General features: G+C 51.6%; 1 protein-coding gene across 1 annotated transcript; it reads right to left on the bottom strand.

The window, feature by feature from the left end:
- Positions 1-11,151: 11,151 nt before the first annotated feature.
- On the bottom strand, positions 11,152-20,718 carry PGC (progastricsin (pepsinogen C)). The gene is made up of 9 exons (XM_006882003.1): positions 20,660-20,718; positions 17,878-18,028; positions 17,401-17,518; positions 15,926-16,044; positions 15,266-15,465; positions 13,872-13,991; positions 13,218-13,365; positions 12,172-12,270; positions 11,152-11,304 (listed from the first exon to the last, which is right to left on the bottom strand). The coding sequence occupies exons 1-9, from the start codon at positions 20,716-20,718 to the stop codon at positions 11,152-11,154; spliced, it is 1,167 nt and encodes a 388-aa protein (XP_006882065.1).
- Between the last annotated feature and the right edge of the window lie 722 nt (positions 20,719-21,440).

Below are 21,440 nucleotides of genomic sequence, written 5' to 3'. Positions count from 1 at the left end.
TCTCCCCTTCCCTGCTCTGCAGGGTGAAGGGCTGTTGCCATCTCCTCTCACCTCCCACCAACTTCACCTCCACCCACCAAGGGCCATGCCTCAGCTTAGGTTCTTCCAGTTATCTGCTGCCCTCAGGGCCCAGGGTCACTGGAAAGATGACCCTGGATAAAAATCACCTCAACTGCAAATGAGGAACCTCCACTGCTCCCCAACACTCTCAGTCGGGACACACAGAGGGAAAGGTTTGTGGTTGTTGTTGTTAGGTGATGTCAACTATGACTCATAGCAACCCTTTGAACAACCCTCCACTTTTCCCAAGGGAGCGGCCCCTTTATGTGTGTGTTTCATCACTTTACTTCTTAGCAAGAAATGTTATTCAAACATTGATCAAGTCCTTGTCCCCCAATGCAGCAGGAGAAGAAAATAATGGGATGGATCTGTCAATAGTGTAGGGGAAATCCAGGGCCTGCGTGGACACCACCAGCCTCGTTCCAGCACCACCACTGCGTCCCAAGCACTGCCCTGGGTCCTGATAACTCTCAGGGCCCACATGGACCCTCCTTGTCCCCTCATCCTGTCGTAGGCAGTAAACCTTTCTTTAAGAACTCATCTCAGAGAAAGGAGATGTGGCAGTACAGTAGTTTGGCCAAAAGGTTGTTGGTTTGAATCTGCCAGCTGCTGTGAGGGAGAATTATGAGGCAGCTGGCTTCTGTAAAGGTTTACGGCCTTGGAAGTGCTCTGGGGCAGCTCTGCTCTGTCCTATAGGTCATGAGGAGTGACCTCTTCAAGGTCCTCTGGGCCACGGTGAGCAATCCTCAAAGGCAAACGGTTTGGTTTGGGGGGCACTTGGGGAAAGGCGCAAGCAGTTTGCAATCGATGAGCAAAAGGTGGCTGTTTGAACCCACACCGAACAGCTTCTCTGATTCAAGCTCATCCTGCATGTTTTGAGCAGTCAAACTGCTCCAAAAGGTGCTCTTAGCTGTAATCTTTTCAGAAGGAGCTATGGAGACACAGTGGTTAAGGATTCAGCTGGAAACTGGCAACTCACAGTCACCAGTGGCTGTTGCTCTTTGAGAGAAAGGCATGACAATGTACCTCCATAAAGATGACAGCAGCAACTCTGAGGGCCAGTAGGTAGCCTAGCAAGGAGCTGCACTGTCAACCCAAAGGCACATAATTCAGATCCCCCAGCTGCTCCATGGAAGAATGATGGGCAATCTCTTCCTATGCAATTTACAGCCTCTGAAAACCCACCAGAGGGTCCGCTATGAGTTGGTTCTGATGGTGCATCACAATTACAAAAATTACAGCCTTGTAGCCCCACCCCAGGTGGGGAGGGCAGTGGACCTGGTATGCAGTAGGGGTACTCAGAGAATCAACCCCGCAGCAATGGGTGGGACCTGGAATATCTACCGAAGCCCACCATCCAGCTTTCTTCCAAAATGCATTAGCCCAAAGCCCCTGCCTCAAGACAACCCTGACTCCCAGCAACACCCTGTCAGCTTTCTGTGTCTGTAAACCTTCACCAGAGGAGACTGGCCAACGTTCCTCCTCGGAGCAGCTGGTAGATTGGAACTTCTGAATTTTGTTCAACAGTGCAGCATGTAATGCACTTTGCAGTCAGAACTCCTGGAAGCACCCTGGGTGGGTTCAAATGACCAGCTTTTAGGTTACCAGGTGATAGTAAACCATCTGTACCATTCAAGTACCACCCATAAAGACTACAGCCAGGAAAACTTGGTAACCCGAGGTCAGGAGGTATCCCCTGGAGTCAGAATTGATTCAACAACAGCAAGCTCACTGTAGGTTGTCACTGAAAAAAATGACATAGGAACAAGTCGTTTTTTTTTTTTTTATTCTAGTGCCTGGGGCAATCCCCTCAAGATAAGGAGGGAATAATGTTTTTCACAAGCTCCCAGGTGACCATATCCAGCTGGGGCTGTCATCAGATGCGACAGTCTCTGGGAAGGTGTGTCCTGACGATTTGCTTATGGGGAGGCCAGCATGCTGGAAGGGTCGGGCACGCACAGGACTGGATGGGAGGAGGGAATGTGTACCCTGGGCTTTTGGCTGCAGTCTGTTGGGATTCCTGGATTAATCCCCATGGCATCACGTCTTCTCAGTGACCTCTGCTGTGTGGACAAAAGCCAGCAAGTCAGATGGCCCCAGGAAGTTGGACAAGGGGTAGTCAGGCCCCAGCTATGCCCACATGTAAGGGCCAGAGAAAACTGGGGATGACCCCCACCTGTTGCTTCTGTTCCTGGTGACTCCACATCCCCCCATCAGCCCACAGTAAGCACTTCCTGTGGGCTTGGTAAGTCTCTGCTCTTGCCCTATCTTGGGGTTTTAGCTCTTCCCTCAGTGACAGTCTGATAAAGGGGATGGTATCTCTAAGGGCAGGTAGCAAGAGGGCCCAGGAGAGACCCTGGTCCAGAATCCCCAGCAGCAGGGCAGGGGTGACATGGGCCCTGCCAAGATGAGGAAGACAGACTGGTACAACAAAGGGGAATGGTGGCTTTGGCCACTAACCTGTGAGGCCCCTCTTAAAGTCCTACCTTTAAAGATGTCAGGAAGTTCTGGTGGCCTAGGGGCAAGAAGTTGCACTGCAATCCCAGAGGCACACAGTTCGAGGCCACCAGCTGCTCTGCGGGAGAAGGGTGAGTAATCTCCTCCCCTGCAATTCACTGCCTTTGAGGCTCAGCTGTGGGTCAACTCTGATTCTATGGTACACAACAACAACAGATTCACCAGGAAGACCTGCAGGAATCCATGGGGTTTTATTTCAGAGATCCATCATATGCTTGCTTAGAAACAAGACATTTGAAGGGAGCTCTGGTGGCCTAGTGGCAAGACACTGCACTGCAATCCCAGAGGTATATGGTTCAAATCCACCAGATGCTCTGCTGGAGAAGGAGGGGGCAATCTCCTCCTGTACCAGTCAGATCTGATTTGATGGTACACGTAAAAATAATACAATAAAAATAAAAAAAATTTTTTAAAAAGAAATGAGACATTTGTTGAGTTGTAAGAGTTAATTTTGATAATAGCTAACATTTTCCTACTTGTCACGACTGAAAGAGTTGTGAGTGCTGGTGGATAGTGGTAAGGAGTTTCACTGCCAATCCTAAGTCAGGCAGTTCAAATCCAACTGCCACTTGGCAGAAGAAAGATGGGCAATCTCCTCCCGTGCAATTTCCAGCTTCTGAAAACCCACTGGAGAGTCAGCTATTAGTTGGTTCCAACTTGACCACACATAACAACAACAACTCAAGTGCTGTGCATGTATGGGTGGGCCTTACCTCTCACTCCAGCACTGGGGCAGGACTGGTGGAATAGGCTGTAGGAACAGCACTGCTAACCACAGGCAGCGACTCCAGCGGTCCTAATCCACCAACAGCTCCACAGGAGAAAGACTGATTCCAACTCTACAGCGGTGAGGTATTTTTTGAGTGACAGCAGTACTAGGTGGTTGTTATGTACCATCAGATCAACTTATAGCTGACCCTCCAGCAGGTATTCAGGGGCTGTAAATCACACAGGAAGAGACTGCCCATCTTTCCTTTGTGGAACAGCTGGTGGATTCAAACTGTGAGCCTTTGGGTTGGCAGAACAACTCCTTACCACTAAGCCACCAGAGCTCCCTACTCTTAGGTAAGCACCACCAAAACCCTTATAGCTCCCAATGGCCCAGCCTCCAACCTGTCATGTGGATGGCACATGCCCAGGCTGCATTTCACCCAGCTGTGCATGGGGTTGTCATGAGCTGGGAGCTGAAAGGCAGTTAACACCACCACTGGCCTGAGCTATAAGTCTGGTAACTGAGGCACACTGAAGTTAAGCAGCTTGCCCAGTGTCACAAGTCAGCAAGTGGTAGAGCTGGGACTCCAGCAGGTAACTGGCTCCAGAGCCTCTGGCTCACACACTTGGGACCTGAAGGCACAGTGCTTAGTAGGTGGTGGCTGTGTTCATGTCCCAGGGAATACCACTGGGTTGTTCCACCCAGAGCAGCATGGGGCTAAAGCCTGAGTCAGTGGTGTTCATCAAGCTACTCCCAGCAGCCTCTCCACTCTCACCCCTTGCTGAAGCCTCTCCCATCCTGTTGCCTTTGCATCAACTTTGAGGGGCTCTCATGGATGAACTATGTTCACAAAAGTGGAAACTGAAGCAGAGAAAGGCCCTGCCTTAGCCACATAGCCAGCTGACTCCAGGTCCAGTGTTCTGCACCTGACATTCACTGCTGTGCCCCTCTCTTCAGTGATCTCCCACATTTGACTAGACAGGTCTGCAGAGGGTGCACTGCTACACTATGAATATGTCGGCCACGGCACAAGGCTGAGCGCAGGGCATCAGCACTCACTTCCCTTCCTGGGGCACCTGGGGTTGCCAGGCAGGCCTGGGCAGCCCTGTCAGAGCCTCCTTTCTGGAGTTCTTTGATCACCTTGTGTCAGGAACTCAGGATAGAAGTCTGGGAGACAACTGTGATCTTGGTGCAGGGGCCTTGGCGATTTCCAAACCTGCTCAGAGCAGGAGACTCTGGATGGGAGAGGAAGGAGGCCACAGACCTCTTTCTCACCTTTCAGAGAGAACTCATAGGAAACCCAGATGCAGTCGTGCTTAAGGATTCAGGACACGCACTTGGGAGTCAGTTGGACCTGGGTATTCCCAACCCTGCCACTTTCAGGCTTTGAGGCTTTAGGCAACTTGCTTAATTTCTCTGAGTCAGTAAGAATGAAATGATTGGAATGATGATCAGTGTAATGAAAACATTCCAACTTCATTCTAAAGAATAAATACGTAAAAACTTGGCAACTACGTTTAGCAACCACATTTTAATATATTTTTATTATTAACATAAAGGAAACAGCCACATATCCTATTAATATAGCATTGTGTTGTGGCTACATATTTACGGACACACATAGACACAATTCACAGATATACGTGTACCAAGAGAGGTATAAACCTCATAGCCGCACACAGAAATGGACATTAACAACACAAAACCCAACCAACACACAGAGCAACGTGTCTGCAGTTGTCCGTATCCTTAGCATGCACTACTGCTCAAACCCTTGATCCTCATGTCAACCCTGTGAGTGTTTGCGTGTCCCTGTTTTCAGAGGAGTCACTGTAGATACATACCTAGCCTATGTGATCAGTGCATCCCTCTCTGTTCTAATTCCCTCCTTCTATACTGGAGGCCAATTTCATTTCCATGGTCACCTCCAGTGCTGCCCCAAGCAGGGCCCCAAGTGCAGACTGCCTCCATACCCAGGACAAAGGGCCAGCCTGGTTTTCATGCCAGCTGTGGTTGGGGAAATCCCTGGTGCGGGCAGAAACCAAGTTGACTTTGAAAAGGAAGAGATTCAAGCCAGGAGGTGAGGGGGGTGGCCCAGCCACTCCCTGTGGGGGCAGGTGCTAAGTAACTCTATAAACTCTGGCTAATTACAGCCATAAATAGGGCCCCAGGAGGTATTGGGGGCCAGAAGCCAGACCCTTAACTAGCAACCAGACTTGAGGAGTGGGAGTTCCTTCCCACTTAACTTTCAGCTTCAAGAAGACAGATCAAAAGAGCAGTCTGACTAGCAGTGGGCACTGAGCATCCCCATTGCACAAGCTCAAGCCCCTCAATGGGCTCTTGCCTAGTGTGGCGCCCCTCCTGACCACCCCTGAGCACAAGTCATCTGGCTATCAGCCCTTAGAAGCCGATTCTCAGCGAGCTCTGATGGCCTAGTGGCAAGAAGCTACACTGCAATCCCAGAGGTGCACGCTTCGAATCCACCAGATGCTCTGCTGGAGAAGGAGGGACAATCTCCTCCTGTACCAGTCAGATCCGATTTGATGGTACACACACAAAAAATAATAAAATAATAATAAAATAAAAAAAGAAGCCTATTCTCCCAGGAGTCAGCGTTCACCTACCCATGCCACCCTCCTTCCTGCCCACATACTCCGCTCTATGGGAGCAAGAGCCAAAAGACTTGGGTTCCCATTTGACTCCACTTCACAGAGCTGGGCTGAGCTCATGCTCAGCTAGTTAATACTAGCGCTGCACCTGCACCATAAGCAGTGTAGGCTCCACTCTGGAGAAGTGACAGTGGCAGTGACAGTGACACCCTCTGCTCCGGACGCTCTCCCCAGGCTCAACAGGCAGAAAGACCGCCAAATGAGTTGCTATTCTTCCCAGACTGGAGAAATTGAGGCATGATAATACCATTCCAGTTGGCTTTCAGTCCAAGCTCTCGGGCCTGCCTCGCCTCCCTTCCCCTGCACCTTACTGCTGCTGGCCTGCAGTTCCACTACCGCACCCCCAACCTCACCTGTGTGCTACCTGAGGGCAGGGCCTGAGGGCTGCCTCCAGGACTCGACCCAGGAAAGGCCTCTTAAACCTGATCTGACCTACATCTGGCTCCCTCGAAGTCCAAGGCCCTGGGGAGGAAACCAGACAGCAGCCTCCAGCCCCTAATTTCTCAAGAGTGCCAGGTCTTGAGCCGGTGGAATCTCAGGTGGCGAGTACAGGGGAAGCCTGAGCCCACATCTCAGAGCTGTCACGGGGGCCTGCATTGGTCTTGCCCCTTTTCTGCACGACTAAACATACTCGCACTTGGTTCTGGTAGGGTAGAAAGCAATGCAGTAATTAACTGACACTTCCCCTAGCGAGCTCTAATCCAGAAGCACTGCGCTCGAGTTTTATCCAGAAAGTATTGGCGCAGAACCACCGCCAGAACAGAAAACCAGAGGACGGCGGCTGGGGCTGGAGGGGGTTGGGGAAGGGAGCCAAGGTGAGGGGCTGGCGGGGAACGGAGTGGGGCCCCGCGCAGACGAGCCCCGCCCCGGGCGCCCTCCCTTCCTCCCCAGGCGCCGGCCAGGGCGCGCTAGGCGGCTGCGGCGCGAACCTGCTCGCGCAGCCCGGGGCGGCTAGAGGCGCCCGTGCGTGAAGCCAGAACGGGGGTACCGAGTGGGGGCCGCGCTGGACTCTGTCCATTCCCTTTAAGGGGCTGGCACACTCGCTGCAGCCCGATGGCAGGTCGGGGTGCTGAGCACTAGAGGGGAGTTGAGAATGAAGGAGCGCTGATTTGGGGGAGAAACTGCCCGGGGCTGGGCATCGCGGACTCTGGAGAGAAGAGGAAGGGAGTGTGTTTTCCGGGATTCGGGACCGAGGGGGCGGGGAAGATGGCCCGGGGGGAGGAGTGAGAGGCCGGGCGGCTGGCGGCTCCTGCGAAAGCAGAAAGAGGGACGCTCGGAGGGTGCGCTCTGGAGATGGGGGTTCCAGGAGCCGGGGAATATGCACGGGAGAAAGAAGGCGCTGAGGACACCGGAGGACCGGGTCGGCTACTCAGACTGGGAAGAATGGCCAGGGAGGAGCGGTCGGGCTTCCACCGGCCCTGCCCACCCTCGGGGCGTGGCGCCGCCGGGCCCGCCCACCCCGGGACCATCCAGGCCGGACTCGGCCCCCGCGGACCTCCCCGGCCCCGGCCCCCTCCCCCGCATCACCCGGCCGGGCAGCGCCCGGCGGCGGAGGGGGGGTGCACAGCTCACGCGCCCCTCGAACTTCTTACAAGTTCCCTCCCACGCCTCCCGCCCCTCGGACTACCAGCTCCCAGGCAGGGAAGGGCCCCGCCAGTCCCAGCCCCTCCCGCCCGGTTACATAAGGTCGCAAAGAAGCCGCCCCCAGCCCGGGCATGAAGGGAAGGGCCGGAGGGGATACCGGGCGCGGCGGGCAGCGCCACTCCGGCCACGCGCCGTGCGTCCCGAGCCGGACAGACAGCGGACAGGCGAGTGGCGATGCCGCGCACCGGATCCCGCTCGCCTCTTGAGCCGGCACCCCCACCCACCCACCTGTCTCCCGGGATGGGACCCCCGGGATGGGGCCGGGGGAGTCTTGACGCGAGTTCCCAGCCCTCTGCGCACCCCGCGCCCCTCGGCCCCCCTCACCTCGCTCTGAAGGTCAATCCGTCCGCCGTCCGCGCCCCGCCGATCCAGCAACTTGTCCCAAGTTCAGGTGCCGGGCGCACGAGCTCTGCCCGCCGCACGCTCGCGGGTTCCTCCGGCTCCGCGCCACCCCGGTGGCCCGCCCCGCTCGCCCTTCCCGCCGCGGTAGCCGCAGCCGCTCCCTGCGTCCCGCCCGCGGCCGCCGCCTCCGCTGTCACCGAGCCCCGCGCCCGGGCTCCCGCTGTCACTCCGCGCCCACTTCCCGCCGCGCCCGGCAGAGGGCAGCACCCGCCCTCAGGGCCACGCCCCACCACGCCCCCACAAGCCCGCCCAGCGCCCACTGGGAAATGGAGTCCCCGCTGCTGCCCCTAGGCACGCCGGAACTTGTAGTCCTCCTTGAGAACTGTGTCTTGCAGCCTGTTGGTGTTCAAGTTGGGACTTTGTTTATAGTTCTATCTTTTGTTGTCATTATGTGCCATCGAGTCCCCTACGACTCTTAGTGATCCTGTGTGCAATAGCTCTGAACCTCGCCCTATCCTGAGCCAATCTCACTGACTCTGACACACCCTAGTCACTGTATCAATTAATCTCATCCGGGTCTTCCCCTCCTACACTATCCTTCCACACTTCCAAGCATGATGTCCCTCTCCAGGGACTAGTCCTTCCTGGCCACATTCCCAAGGTATGTGAGACGGAGCTTCAAAATCTTTTTCTCCAAGTTTCACTCTCTCCAGCATGAATCTGTTAGTTCTCTTGGAAATTCATGGTGCATTCAACACTCTTCTCCAGCGCCACAACTCAAAGACATCTATCTATTCTTTTTCTGTCATCTTGGGTCATTATCCAGCTCTTTAATGCATAGCAAGAAATTATGAAGACCATGGCCTGAATTAGGTGCACCTTAGTCTACAGACTGACATCATTGATCTTTAGCACTTTGGAATAGTACCTGGCAGCAGTTTTCTCCAGAGCAATTAATCCTTCAATTTCTTGGCTGCTGGTGCCAAGAGGTTTGATTGCGTATCTGAGCAAGATGGGATTGTTAACCACCTCAATTTCTTCCCCATCTAACATGGTTCTTCAGTGAATGGTTTTCGGCAGGCTGTCTTTCAGGAAGTTTAGCAGAAAATGTGAAGCCTCGGAGTACATGCATTGCCATGAAAACTCCTCTACAGTAAACCCTAGTTGTAAACCACAGTTGCCCTCCTGGTTTGCAGTGAGGTGCAGAAATTGGATCTCAGAAGGCTTCCCTCTGCCTTTGAGCAGAAGGAGCAAGATTGGAAGCAATTTGGTGAACCCAAAACAGAATCAAACCTGTTGCCATCGAGACCCTATCGGGCAGAGCAGGGTTACTCCTTTCCAAAACTGTAAGTCCTAAACAGAACGACTGCCACATCTTTTTCCTGTAGCAACTAAAAAATTTCTTACAGCAGTCCAAACTTTAACTATTGCTCCGTTAGTGTTCCTACCCTGGTGAAGAACAGTGTGGAAAAGGACTCCAGCATAGAACCCATCTTCCTACATTGCAGGCTCTCCATTCATACATCCCCACCTCCCACCTACAGGGAGTTCTGGTGGCCTAGTCCATAGTTCCCCCACCCCCGCCCCACCCCAGGATGCTCTGGTTGCCTAGTCCATAGCTTCTGGCGTTTCTAACCCAAAGGCCATTCTTCTCTTGAGGTTCTAATCTACTAGTGCATCTTCCTGGATAAAAATGGGCCATCTCTTCCCATGTGAATTTATAGCTTTGGAAACCCAGTGAAGAGTCAGCTGGGACTTGGTTCTGGATGTCAGTGAGCAGTAGTAACCCACCTAAACCCCTTAGCTTGAGACCGCTGGTGCCCCTCTGGTCCCATGGAGCTACAGGAAATTTTTGTCACTGTTCCCTTCTAGAATCACAGAGTTACCATCCTCCTGTCTCCTTCTCCTCTTCACCATGTTGATCCAGGTTTCTGCCTCTCTCCCTTGGAGCCCCTAAGGAGACCAGGAACGCTGCCCAGAAGAATGCTTTGAGTTGGTCAGACAAGAGGGCATGATTTCCATGTGATTTAAGTAGCTAGTCCTCTTGTTCAGAGTTGATATATAGACCCTTCAAATATGGCCCCTGGAACACAGGGCTTACCCTCCTGAAGCCCTGCAGGAGATAGGTTTTGGCTGCCTCACCCTCCTTCCTCAAGGGCCACATGATTGTTACAAGTGCACAGAGACATCTAAGGGCTCCTCAGAGTGTTATTTGTCCAAATGTAATCAAAGGGACTCTGATGGCCTAGCAGGTTACAGAGTTGTGCTGCAAGCCCAAAGGCATGTGGTTCGAATGCACTAGATTCTCTATGGGAGAAAGATGAGCAATCTCCTCCTGTGCAACTTACAGCCTCTGAAAACCCAGTGGAGGGTCAGCTACCACTAGCTGAGGTGTGTCTGTTTGGAGGTTGCTGGGTTAGTTCTAGTGTGCTTATTAGGTGCCATGGAGACGGTTTAATCTCTTAGCAACCCAGGTGACAGGATAGAATTGCTCCAGAGAATTTTCTGGGCTGTCATCTTTACTGAAGGACATCGCCAGATCTGGCTCTACTGGAATTGCTGTATGGATTCGAACCACTAACCTTTCTTTTAGATGCTAACGGCTTAAATTTGGCACTACCAGGGCTCCTTGTTCTGATGTTTGGTAAATCAAGTCAGCTGAACACCAGAGGTAGCCACAACTGGGTCCCCTTAGCCCTTCACAAAAGAAGGTTCCCTTTTGAGCAAAATGTGCATGAATGATTGGAAGAAACTCACAATATATTGGTAAACTTTCCCACAAATCTCAATACTATTTTTTGAAGTGGGTTGGTTTTTGTTATTTTTTATGTCAACATCACTTTTTTTATGTCTTCTCTCTCCAGAGAGAGGATATGAACAAACTCCATGTGCTAAGGAGTCCATCCAACACCCTACTTTACACTCACTCCTCTTAAAGTCTCAGTGACCCACCAGGAAATATTACAACCCTCAAGGACATCCATCAGAGCAAAAATCTGACCCTACCCCTTACTGTCCCCATTCCCTGGAATCAAGCCACAACCCCTCCCCAACCTCCAAAAACGACTGACCAACATGAAGGAGAACTATTTATTGTTAGGGAAAGTTCAGAGTCTGAAAAAAGATAACTGAGTCCAGAGAGGAAGCACAGAGAGACAGCCCCACAAAACAGGGGGCAACAGGAGGAAGGAGGTCCAGGCAGTGAGTCTAGGCAGCAGTGGCGAAGCCCACCCTGTTGTTGCCCATGTCGAAGACAGAGTAGTAGGCCCTGAGGAAGACATCCCCAAGGATCCACAGGGGCTGGCCGTTCTGGGAGGGCAGGTAGGTGGGCTCGAAGCCGACGGTGCAGTAGCCATTGCTCTGTTCAACAGAGGAAGAAAAAACATGTTCACTCAATCCCACATGCACTGGACCCTGCTTAGCCCTGAGCCCCAGGTCAGCCCACAAACACAGACATGAGTGAGTCAGGGCGATCAGCCAAGCACAGGAGCAGAGGCTGGTGGGAGGGATATAAAGGAATGGTGAACTTGCATGCAGTGGCCTTCTGCAGGGTTCCCTCTGTATCAGGAACCTTCTCCTACAGGCCTCCCTCCCAGACCAGGGCTGCCTGGGGGTTCAACTTAGAGCCACACAAAGATGGATTCAAACCCTAGCTTCACACTGACTAGCTGGGCAACCTTGAGACAGTAAAACTTCCTCAATAAACAAGTGTTTCTCTATAAATTAGAAATAGCTATCACTCTCATTACAAAAATCAAGTGGAAGTGTAAACAGAGTTCTTCATACGGGATCTGGTTCACAGAGCCCAAGACCTTGCCCCTCTAGTGAACAGCTAATAAGACATGACACTTGTCATTTTCACCACCTCAATCTAGAGAAGGGAATCTGGAATCAACTGATGTTATGTGCCATTGAGTTAGAACCAACTCATAGCTGATTCTCCGGTGAGCTTTTAGAGGTTGTAATTCTCAGAGAAGGAGATTGCCCATCTTTCTCCTGAGGTGCAGCTGGTGGATTTGAACTGCCTGCCTTTGTATTGGCAGCACAACTCCTTACCCACTAGGCCACCAGTGCTCCCTAGAATCAATGGTGGGGAAAATTCATCAGTGCTTCAAGAAGTGGGAAATGGCTCAAGGTGGACAGATAAGCATTTCCAGCTGCTCACCCCCATGGTGCCCCCCGTGGTGCCCTTGCTGGCTGGACCTGCAGGGAGGGACCAAGACTCACGCTGAGGATGTAAGCAGAGGGTGGCAGAGGGAACTGCACGCCATTGATGATGAAGGTCAGGGTGGGCAGGCTCTGGACGCTGTCACAGCTCACAACGTACTGCAAGGAGAAGCAGGGGCCAGGTCAGCTCATCCACCACCTGAGAGCCCTCTTGAGCCCCAGGGTTGGGCCCCAGGCTGCCCTCCAAGGCCTGCTTGGCTACTTGTGGAAGGGAAGGCATGATGCCAAGAAAAAGTGGACACACACAGGCAGGGAGAGAGGTTTGGGGAAATCTTAGCATCTCTCTCACTATAAAAACATTGCTTTTGATGGAATTCCTCCCATGAGAGATTAGTCTCTGCCTTTTCCCTACAAATGCCCTTTTCAGATACACACATCTGTGGGAAGAGTAGTCAGTGAGGCCTCCAACATTAGTTAGTAAGCGTGTGTTCACTAGACAAGCCCTCTGCTGGACACAGGAGAGGGGACAGTGGATGCCAGAGAGGTGAGGGAGCCGCTCACTTGCTTGGCACCACGTTCAAGTTATTTTGTCCTTATTCCTAAGCCCACTTTAGGAGTTGTGTCGGGAGGGACCAGTCCTTGGAAGAAGACATCACGCTGGGAAAGGTGGAGGGTCAGAGAAAAAGAGGAACAAACTGGACTGACACAGGGACTGTGACGATGGGTTCATATGTAACAGAGATGGTGAGGATGGCACAGGACAGAGAAAGGTCAGATTTGTTGTTCAAAGAGTCACCGTGAATCTTAGTTGACTCAGTGACACCTAACAACACTCCAAAGCTCAGCAAGCGTGTGAATTGTTTTCTCTAAGTGGCTCAGGAGAAATTACTTACTAACTAGTAGGAACCACTCCATAGCCCCTCAGGACAAAACCTCTGACCCCACCTGCACAGGCTCCCAGCCCCTAGCCTTGTCCCCACCCTAGTCTTGCCAGATGCCCACACTTAAGGCAGCAAGATGCATGGAAGGCAAGAGGTGATCCATTCCCACTCTCCCTGGGAAACCCCTGTTTCTCTTGGGGAAGGGGCATCTCTAGGAGACCTCACCTCTCCATACTCGGTCTCCTCAGCTCCCACGGCCTGCAGAAGGGTGCTCAGGTAGCTCTGAGGAACGGTGAGCAGGGAGGTACCGGTGTCGACGATGGCCTGGCAACCCTCGGAGCACAAGCCAGAGGCCTGGCCACCAATGAGGAACCTAAATGGTGAGCAGGGAGGGGAGTAGCCTTAGCACCCCACCAGCTGGGCAGCTGGATAGCTCCACACCATGCCATCCCAATCAGAGTGTGGAAGGTAAGCATTCTGCAAGGTTAAAGCAGCTATCCCCCCTGCCTCTCATCATACCCCAGCTACCCAGGGCCGCCTGCATGCCAGTGCAGTCCTTTCTAAACGGGTCTGAGGAAGGTGCTAGAAACACTGAAAGCAGTCATGCCTGGAGCAAATGAGTCCTCATCACACCCCAATTTCCAATATAAAAGTCCATGGAGTTTGACTACAGGCATCTGTAGCATTCAGGATTCCGAGTCCTACTCCTCCCTCTGCTGTCCCCACCCTCCTCCAAGTGGAGCTGGGCCCTGACACCTCCACAAAGAGCAGCTAGGGGCTTTGTGGGGACAGGCTGGGTGGAGGCAGGGCCTCTGCTCCCACCCCACCCCCAGCATTTCCAAGGAAATGCCCACGTCCCCTGGCCCCTCCCAGACTCACTCCTCAATGCCGATCTGCCAGTAAAGCTCCTGAGTGACCGGGGCCCAGTAGATCTGCCCAGAGTACAGGCTGCTGTCCACACCTCCGAAGACAAGGGCTCCTCCTTCAGAGCCTTGCTGGCTGCAGGAGACAAAAGAAAGGGTGGTCAGCAAGCTGCCCTGGGAAGGGACTTCCTCACTGGACAGATGAGCAGAGATGCCTTGGCTTGGGAGACCTGGGTGATGCAGTAAGTTAAAGAGTTCACTGCTGACCCAAAGGTTGGAGGTTTGAGATCGCTCAGAGCTGCCTTAGAAGAATGGGCTTGGACTGGATGGAAATCTACTTTAAAAAAATTAAAAATAATAATAATAATAATCAGTCATCACAAATCCTGTGGAGCTCAGTTCTGTACCGATGATGCATAATGGGGTCACCACGAGTTGGGGCTGACTCACAGTAGCTGGCCTTGGCTCTACAGTGGGGCTCCCAAAGGCATGGTTTTATCGGTGATCTTCTCTAATTCGGGAATCTGAATGTGGAACTGGGTGGGGTTTCTAAAAGCTACACTCAGACTCATTGTCAACTGAAGCAGAGTGAAGTCAGCAACATTAGTAACAGGTTGACACTATGGGGAAAGTCAGGGAGGGTCAAGAGATTAAGGCACAGAGAGCAGATGCTAAGAAAGCCTTGATGGCATGAAGAGTTGGGCAGTTGGCTGCTAAGTGAAAGGCCGGTGGTTCAAATCCACCTAGGGGCACTGGAGGAGAAAAAGCTAATGAAATGTTCCTGTGAAGATTTAAAATAAGGCCTATAGCAGCTAGTCGATTCTGACTCCTGGAGGGCCTAGAAGGCTGTAAATCTTTTAAAAAAGGACACTTCTCATCGCTCTCCCATATTCAGCCTTTTGGTTAGAAGACCAACATGCAATACATGACAACATCCGGGCTCCTTCCATACAAATCACAGCCTAGAAAACTCAACCCTGTCACTTGGAGCCCCTGGGAGTAAAAAAATACTCTCCATAGCACTTAACAACAACAGTAAATGCTAACCGCATCTTGAAAACAGTTGCCCAGCAGTTAACTTAGGCCAGAAGTCTCCATGGCCAGGCGAGAAAAATAGATCGAAGGAGAAGAAGCAATAGATTACCATATAAATGAGGTGTATGAGTAGGAAATATTTGGACAGAAGGAGGTGAGCTCATTGGGACCCTGGGTGAGAGGTAAATTGGCCAGAAGGGAAGAGATTCTCTTCAGTGTAGTGGGAGTGAATTGGAGATAGATGGAGAGGGGGTGGAGGGGTCGGTATTAGAAGACTGAGAGGGAAACCCCTGAAGACTCAAACCCCAGAGCCTCTCTCCTCCCGTGTGGCAGGGAGAGGGGCCTGAAATGGGGCACAGGCCTGCAGATCCTTACTTGCCGAGGTAGAAGCTGAAAACGGGGCTGGTGAGGGCGTTCTCCTGCAGCATGCCCTGCAGGGCTGTGGTGGCACCGCCCATGGCCAGGGAAGGATAGGCCATACCCATGATGCCATCAAACTGAGCGTAGACAAAGTTGGTACCCGGTTCGGTCTCACTCAGGCCAAATTCCTGATTGGGGACCTGGATGCTCTGGACCTGGAAAGAGCAGAGAGGAGGGGAGGTGACAAAACTGATTCCACTCACCTTCTCAGATCCCCCAGGGCCACTACAAAGCCTGTTCTTCATCCTTTCTTCTCTGCTCCTCTTTCTAGCAGTCTTGCAAGAGGCACCTTCTCTTCCAAGCAACATCACCACCCACCCACACCCAACCCCTTTCTTCTTAGAATGTCTCAGGCTCTAGATTCTCTGAGGTTAACGACCAATACTGTCTCATTAATCCCAGTGTCCCATGAAGGGCATGATGGTCCTCAGTGAGAGGTAAGCCAGTCAGTAAAGGAGCTTCTGTCATACTCATGCCCTATCTCGAGTTTCATTATCAATCTTGAGGTCCGTGGGTGGGTCTCCCCGTAGGCACTGATGTCCTGGTTAGAACCTAGTCCCTTCTCTTGGCTATGTTTCCACCCTGAGGTGAGAGTAGGTGGCTGGCCCCACTCACAGTCATGGTGTCGTAACCAAAGAAGCCGGTGAGGCTGCCGCTGCCGTACTGCAGGGAGAAGGTCTGCCCGTTGGTGGAGTAAGTGGAGGATGCGCTGGGGTTGAACCGAGAGTGGCTGGCTGCAGGGGGTGGGCAGACAAGACAATATCGGGAGGGTCAGGCTGGTGAATGGAGGGCTTCCCGTCTTTCAGCCTGTGCTCACTTTGTGGGGCCTCAGCACCTCATCCCCCCACCAAGCCACAGAGTGTCCAGCTCCCACGTTTGAAGGCTCCTGGGAGCTGGTCAGCTTTGGTGTCAAAGCCCACTCACTCTCCAGCACTTTGGGCACCCAGGCTATGCCCTCCCCATAGACAGGTCACAGAGACTCCACCTACACAGCCCTGGCCGCCAGCAGAGGGCCTAGCACACAGCAGGGGCCGAATAATTACTCATCAGATGAAGGAATGGATAAACCTCTGGGCCATCCCAGCTTTCACTTAACCTTTTTTTTTTTTTTAAATCAAGAAGTCCTGCCCCCGGGGGGGGGGAGAGGGAGAAAAGAGCAACAATAAATGAATGGATGGAAATCAAAAGTCTTTGTAACTTTTCATTGATATTAATAATTAAAAAAACACCCCAAAACACTAGTCCTGCCAAATGGGGACGAGAACAGAACAGCTGAGTTCAGTCAGTAGAGGGGAGGTGTGAAGGAACGGGACAGATCAATTGGGGGCCTGAAAAGATGGTGTTATGGTAGACATAGGTTAATGGTGATTGATTTTGTAAAACACAATGTCAGTAATGATCGTATGAAACAATGTGAATGAAGGAATGCGTGAGGCACAATGTGCAGGAATGAAGCACAAAGTATAGAAATCCCATATGGAAACCAATATCAAATAAAATCACAGGAGTGTGTGTGTGTGTATTCTTCCAGGATCCTGAGATAGCCATTTTGGGGCCCACAAAGGAACCCTTGGCCCACAGGTCCCAGGATCTCAATCTGAAGGGTGTGGAAAAGACCAGTATAGCCTCAGAGGAGTCACTCTCACCGACCTGTCTCCCGGTGTTACTACAGAACAGAAACCCCCGCCTGTGTTTCTCTCTCAAGTCCTAGGGTCACTCAGTGAGGACTTAGTAACCAGGGGAGTGACGCAGAGCAGGATGTCTCAGAACTGAATGAGGTGGGATGCAGTGAGAATTATTCACGCAGAATGGACTAGCACTGCCTGGCGTGAACAGAATGGAGTTGAGGGGAATAAAACAGGACAGGGTAGAGTAAATCAGGGGATATGGATAGGTGAGCAGGAAAGAAATGGGGTCACCTAGCCGCAAGGCGGAGCCCTCTTCCTCTGACTTGGGCATTCTGAGTGACCCTGGATAAGTTGGGAGCTTTTTCCAGGGCTGATGCTCCTTGGGACCCTTCAGGAGGTTGGTCTTTTCCCCAGAGAATGTCAGCCCACCTCCTGCCCCACCCTGGGCACCCCAGTACTCACTGCAGGCCTGGCTCTGGCAGTAGACAGAGGGCACCCACAGGTTGGAGGAGCCGGTGTCAAAGAGGACCAGGAAGTTCTGGGGTGGGGTTCCGATGCTGATCTCTCCAAAGTAGGAAGCCTACAAGGAGGAGGGCATACGTGGTCTGTTATGTTCTGGAAGCAGCAAGGGGAGTGTGGGGCCCAGAATCCTCTATGGACACAGCAGAGGAGGGCCAGCCCGTGCCTCCAGCCCACACCAGAAGCAGGGCTTTGAGTCTTTCCTCAGTCCCAGCCTGCTCAGGGCAGCTCAGGGGACGGTTCAGGATAGGCTCCCCCAACTCTCTACCCTCACATTTACCCCAGGGCAACTAGGTCCAAGATGTCAGGTCTAGAAGAGGAAGCAGGCCACAGTGTCACCTGTGGGTATCGAGGAGGGGTAATGCCCAGTGCCCAGGTCTGGCCCAAGTCTTTGGCATCAAGGAGATAGTTAGTACTCACGTCCATGTAGTCCATAGTCTCATAGACCACACTGAAGTCTCCATAGTGGTACCTCTGGGCGGGGTCACGCTTGTGAGTCCTCAGAAACTCCGCCAGCACACCCTTCTCCTTCATGGTCTGCCGGATGGACTTCATTTTCTTCAAGGGAACTCTGTTGAGGGGCAGAGAGTCAGGCAGGGCCCTCTCTCCTTTCTCCAGCACCCCAGAGAGCCCGGGTCTTCCCTCTATCTCTGCCTTTCCACCTCTGTGGGCCTCAGTCTGCCTGCCATGCTCTTTCCCATGGCTGTCGACGATGTCTACCTGCTTGTGTCTTCCTCTAAGTTTCTCTGTCTCGCCATCACTGTCTTTTCTCCCTCTGCCTCTCTTCTTCTCTCCTTCACTTTCAAAGCCCTTCTAAGGGTTTGCTTTATGATGCAGAAGACATTTCTCTTCATCTCATTTCCAGGGGTGTTCTGGCACCTGGCTCTGCAATCTCAAATATCCCATAAATGCCTCCCAAGATGAGGAGGAGGTGCATCTGCTGAAGGGTTTGAGAGATGACAGTGTTCCCCTCAAAGAAAGTCTCCTCTTAGGGTGCATCTCAGGCACTTGGCTGGGGGTGACAGGGAGGAGCACAGGGAACCAGCACAGTATAGGAACTTGGGGAAATAGTCCTGCGGTTAATTGTATGGCCTGAGACTATCGCTTCTCTCCAGAATACAGGACCACGGAAAGTCAAGACCTGGGTGGCATTGAGCCCAGGTCATGTCTGGAATTGAGACTTAGGACGTATGAGTTTCTGTCCATGTCACTAAGGACACAGCCCACCCACCTCAGGCATCCTTCTTCTCCACCTGCTTGCTGCCCTGGCCTAGTATCTCTTTGGTTCCGCAAAAACCTTGCTCCAGGCTCCAGGAATCATGCTCCTTCCATCATTCTCCAACTGTATCCCTCTGGAGGTGTCAGCTCCCCATCCCAGAGAGTTTCAGTGGCGGTAAGCCACACGGGAGGACATTGTCCATCTTTGTCCCATGGAGCAGCTGGTGGATTCTAACCACCTGCCTTTGAGTTGGCAACTCCTTACCAATAGCCCACCAAAGCTCCTCTTCCAGAAATCTTCAGCTAAACCTCTTCTTAGCTAAATTCTGAAGAGTGAAGACTCATAGACATAGCTCATGACTAACCACCTCTACAGAATTCACACTGTAAAAGTAGTTTCTGAAACAACCAGAAGGTATCATCTCACCCCAGTCAGAATAGCAAAATTTAACAGAACAGCAAACAACAAATGCTGGCGAAGTTGTGGAGAAACTGGAACCCTTATTCACTGTTGATGGGAGTGTAAAATGGTGCAACCACTGTGGAAAACGGTGTGGCGTTTTCTCAAAAAGTTGCAAATAGAGATACCATTTGACCCAGCAATTCCACTATTGGGAATATACCCTAAAGAGACCATAACCACCCAAGCAGATATACGCATACCCATGTTTATTGTGGCTTTGTCCACAATAGCGAGGAGTTGGAAACAACCTAAGTGCCCATCAACAAACAAATGAATAGAGAAGCTGTGGTATACACAATGGAATACTATGCTGCATTGCAAACAAGGAACTCATGAAATATTATGCAAAATGGATGACCCTGGAGGACATAATGCTGAGTGAATTATCTCATTCACAAAAGGACAAATATTGCATAGGGCCACTGTTGTAAAAGAGGATTGGCATCGGGGTTGAGGAAAAGCAGAGAAGAAGGGGAGGAATGGTGTATATTGCATTGAAACAGATGAGGGAGAGAGCTGTTTAAAAGGGACATATGTCATTACAGAAATCCAGAGTGAAGGCTGCATAGTGGAGTGGACTTGGGGGTGGGAAGGAATGCATAATAATGAAAGAGTTTTTCTTTCTTTTCAAGGAGAAGAGTGAATTGGAGGGGAGGGGTAGGTAAGGAGAAAAATGCAACAATGAATGACTAGAAACCCTAAGTCTCTGTAAACTCATTAAAATTAATTTTAAAAAAATTTTTAAAAAGTCATTTCTGAGAGGATTCTCTCTTAGCCTAAGGAATGACTCTCCAATGGTGGAATAGCTGGCAGTCTGGCTAGCTTCAAGTCTTCCTAACGCCTTGAAAATCGTGCCACTTCATGGCACCCCATCTAGTGACCTACCTCCCATTATCCTCCCATTACCTCAGAGACATACATTTACTGGTGCTTCTGTTTAAATGTTCTGGGGATTTGCCAGAGTGACCAATTAAATGTTGGGCCTCTAAGAAAATTCTCAGTGGTGCAAATTATTAAGCACCCTCAAATTATTAGCCAAAAGTTGGAACCCACCTAGAAAAACCTAGACAGTCCTGGTGGTCCCCTTTGGAAGAGCCAGCTATTGGACACCCTATGGGACAATTCTCTGACATGTTCATGTCACCATGAGCTGGGCCCAATTCAGCAATAGGTTAGGGATTTTAGAGTTAAGAATGTTTTTAGAAAGCATTCCCATATCCATAAATAATTGCTCTTTTCTAAGGGAAGAAATTACACTGGCCAATCAAGCATGGATAGGAGTCACCCACGACATGGATCCATCTTTTCTCCTCAGGTAGGAAAGGGGTTGTGTTTATCCCTTTGGCTGGAAGTTTCCCCAGAGAAAAGGCTCTGCCTCTACCCATCTTTGAGTCCCATCCAACATTCCTTCTCATCACAAATTCCAGAGGAGAGATAGGTGTGTGTCCCCTGGCTGGGTCGCCCCTCCCAGCCCTCCAGTCTCCAGCCCAGGCTCCCTGCACCAGCCGAATTCAGACTCACTTGACAACGGCAGCCTCCAAGAGCTGGAGGCAGACCAAGGTTGCCACGATCCACTTCATGATGCCCATTTCCAACTTGCTGCTGAGGAAAAGCCACTCCAAGTCCTGTGGTGGCAGTGGAGTGACAGCCTGAGCAGGCTTCTGCCTTTTTATACCCCAGCTCCTCACCAAGTCCCTGCCTCCTTGCCCTGGGCAAGCATGACCCCAGCCCCAGTGTACCTAATGTTCCATGCATCCTTTGTCCCTGTGTGTTTTTCCACACACTTCTCATCTTATTGACTTTTTTTATTCAAGCAGCAGAGGCCAAGGGGTGCAAGTGATAAGAGAACAAAGTTGCCGTAAGATGGAGTGGCAAGGATTGCCTTTTTTGTGTGCAGGAAACAGAGGTGTAATGTTGGCCTCACTGGGATGAGGGCTGGAAAGACAGCTGGAGCCAGGGTGAGGAGCGTAGGATCTATAGGCAAAACTTCTCAATCCTGGAACTACTGGCATTTCAGGCCAGATCCATCTTTTGCTGTAGGTGATGTCCTGTGTGGCAGAGTGTTTAACAGCACCCTTGGGTGTCCACCTAATAGATGCCAGCTGTAACTCCTCCAGTGTGACCACCAGAAGTGTCTCCAGACATTACCGAATATCCTTAGGAGACACTTAAAATCACTGAGCCTTGCTAGTCTACAGGTGATGCATTCAGAAGTCTGACTCAGGTCCTGGTTTCCAGCACCCCAATGAGAGATGGAGTTATGGGTGTCTGACGATTATGGTGACAAGAATAGTAGTGTTGT

This window comes from Elephantulus edwardii, unplaced genomic scaffold, assembly GCF_000299155.1.
Source record: "Elephantulus edwardii isolate Elephantulus edwardi_28Jun2011 unplaced genomic scaffold, EleEdw1.0 scaffold00017, whole genome shotgun sequence".
NCBI lineage: Eukaryota > Metazoa > Chordata > Mammalia > Macroscelidea > Macroscelididae > Elephantulus > Elephantulus edwardii.
Note: the sequence above shows the minus strand (reverse complement) of the source record. Positions and strands in the feature narration are given on the sequence as shown.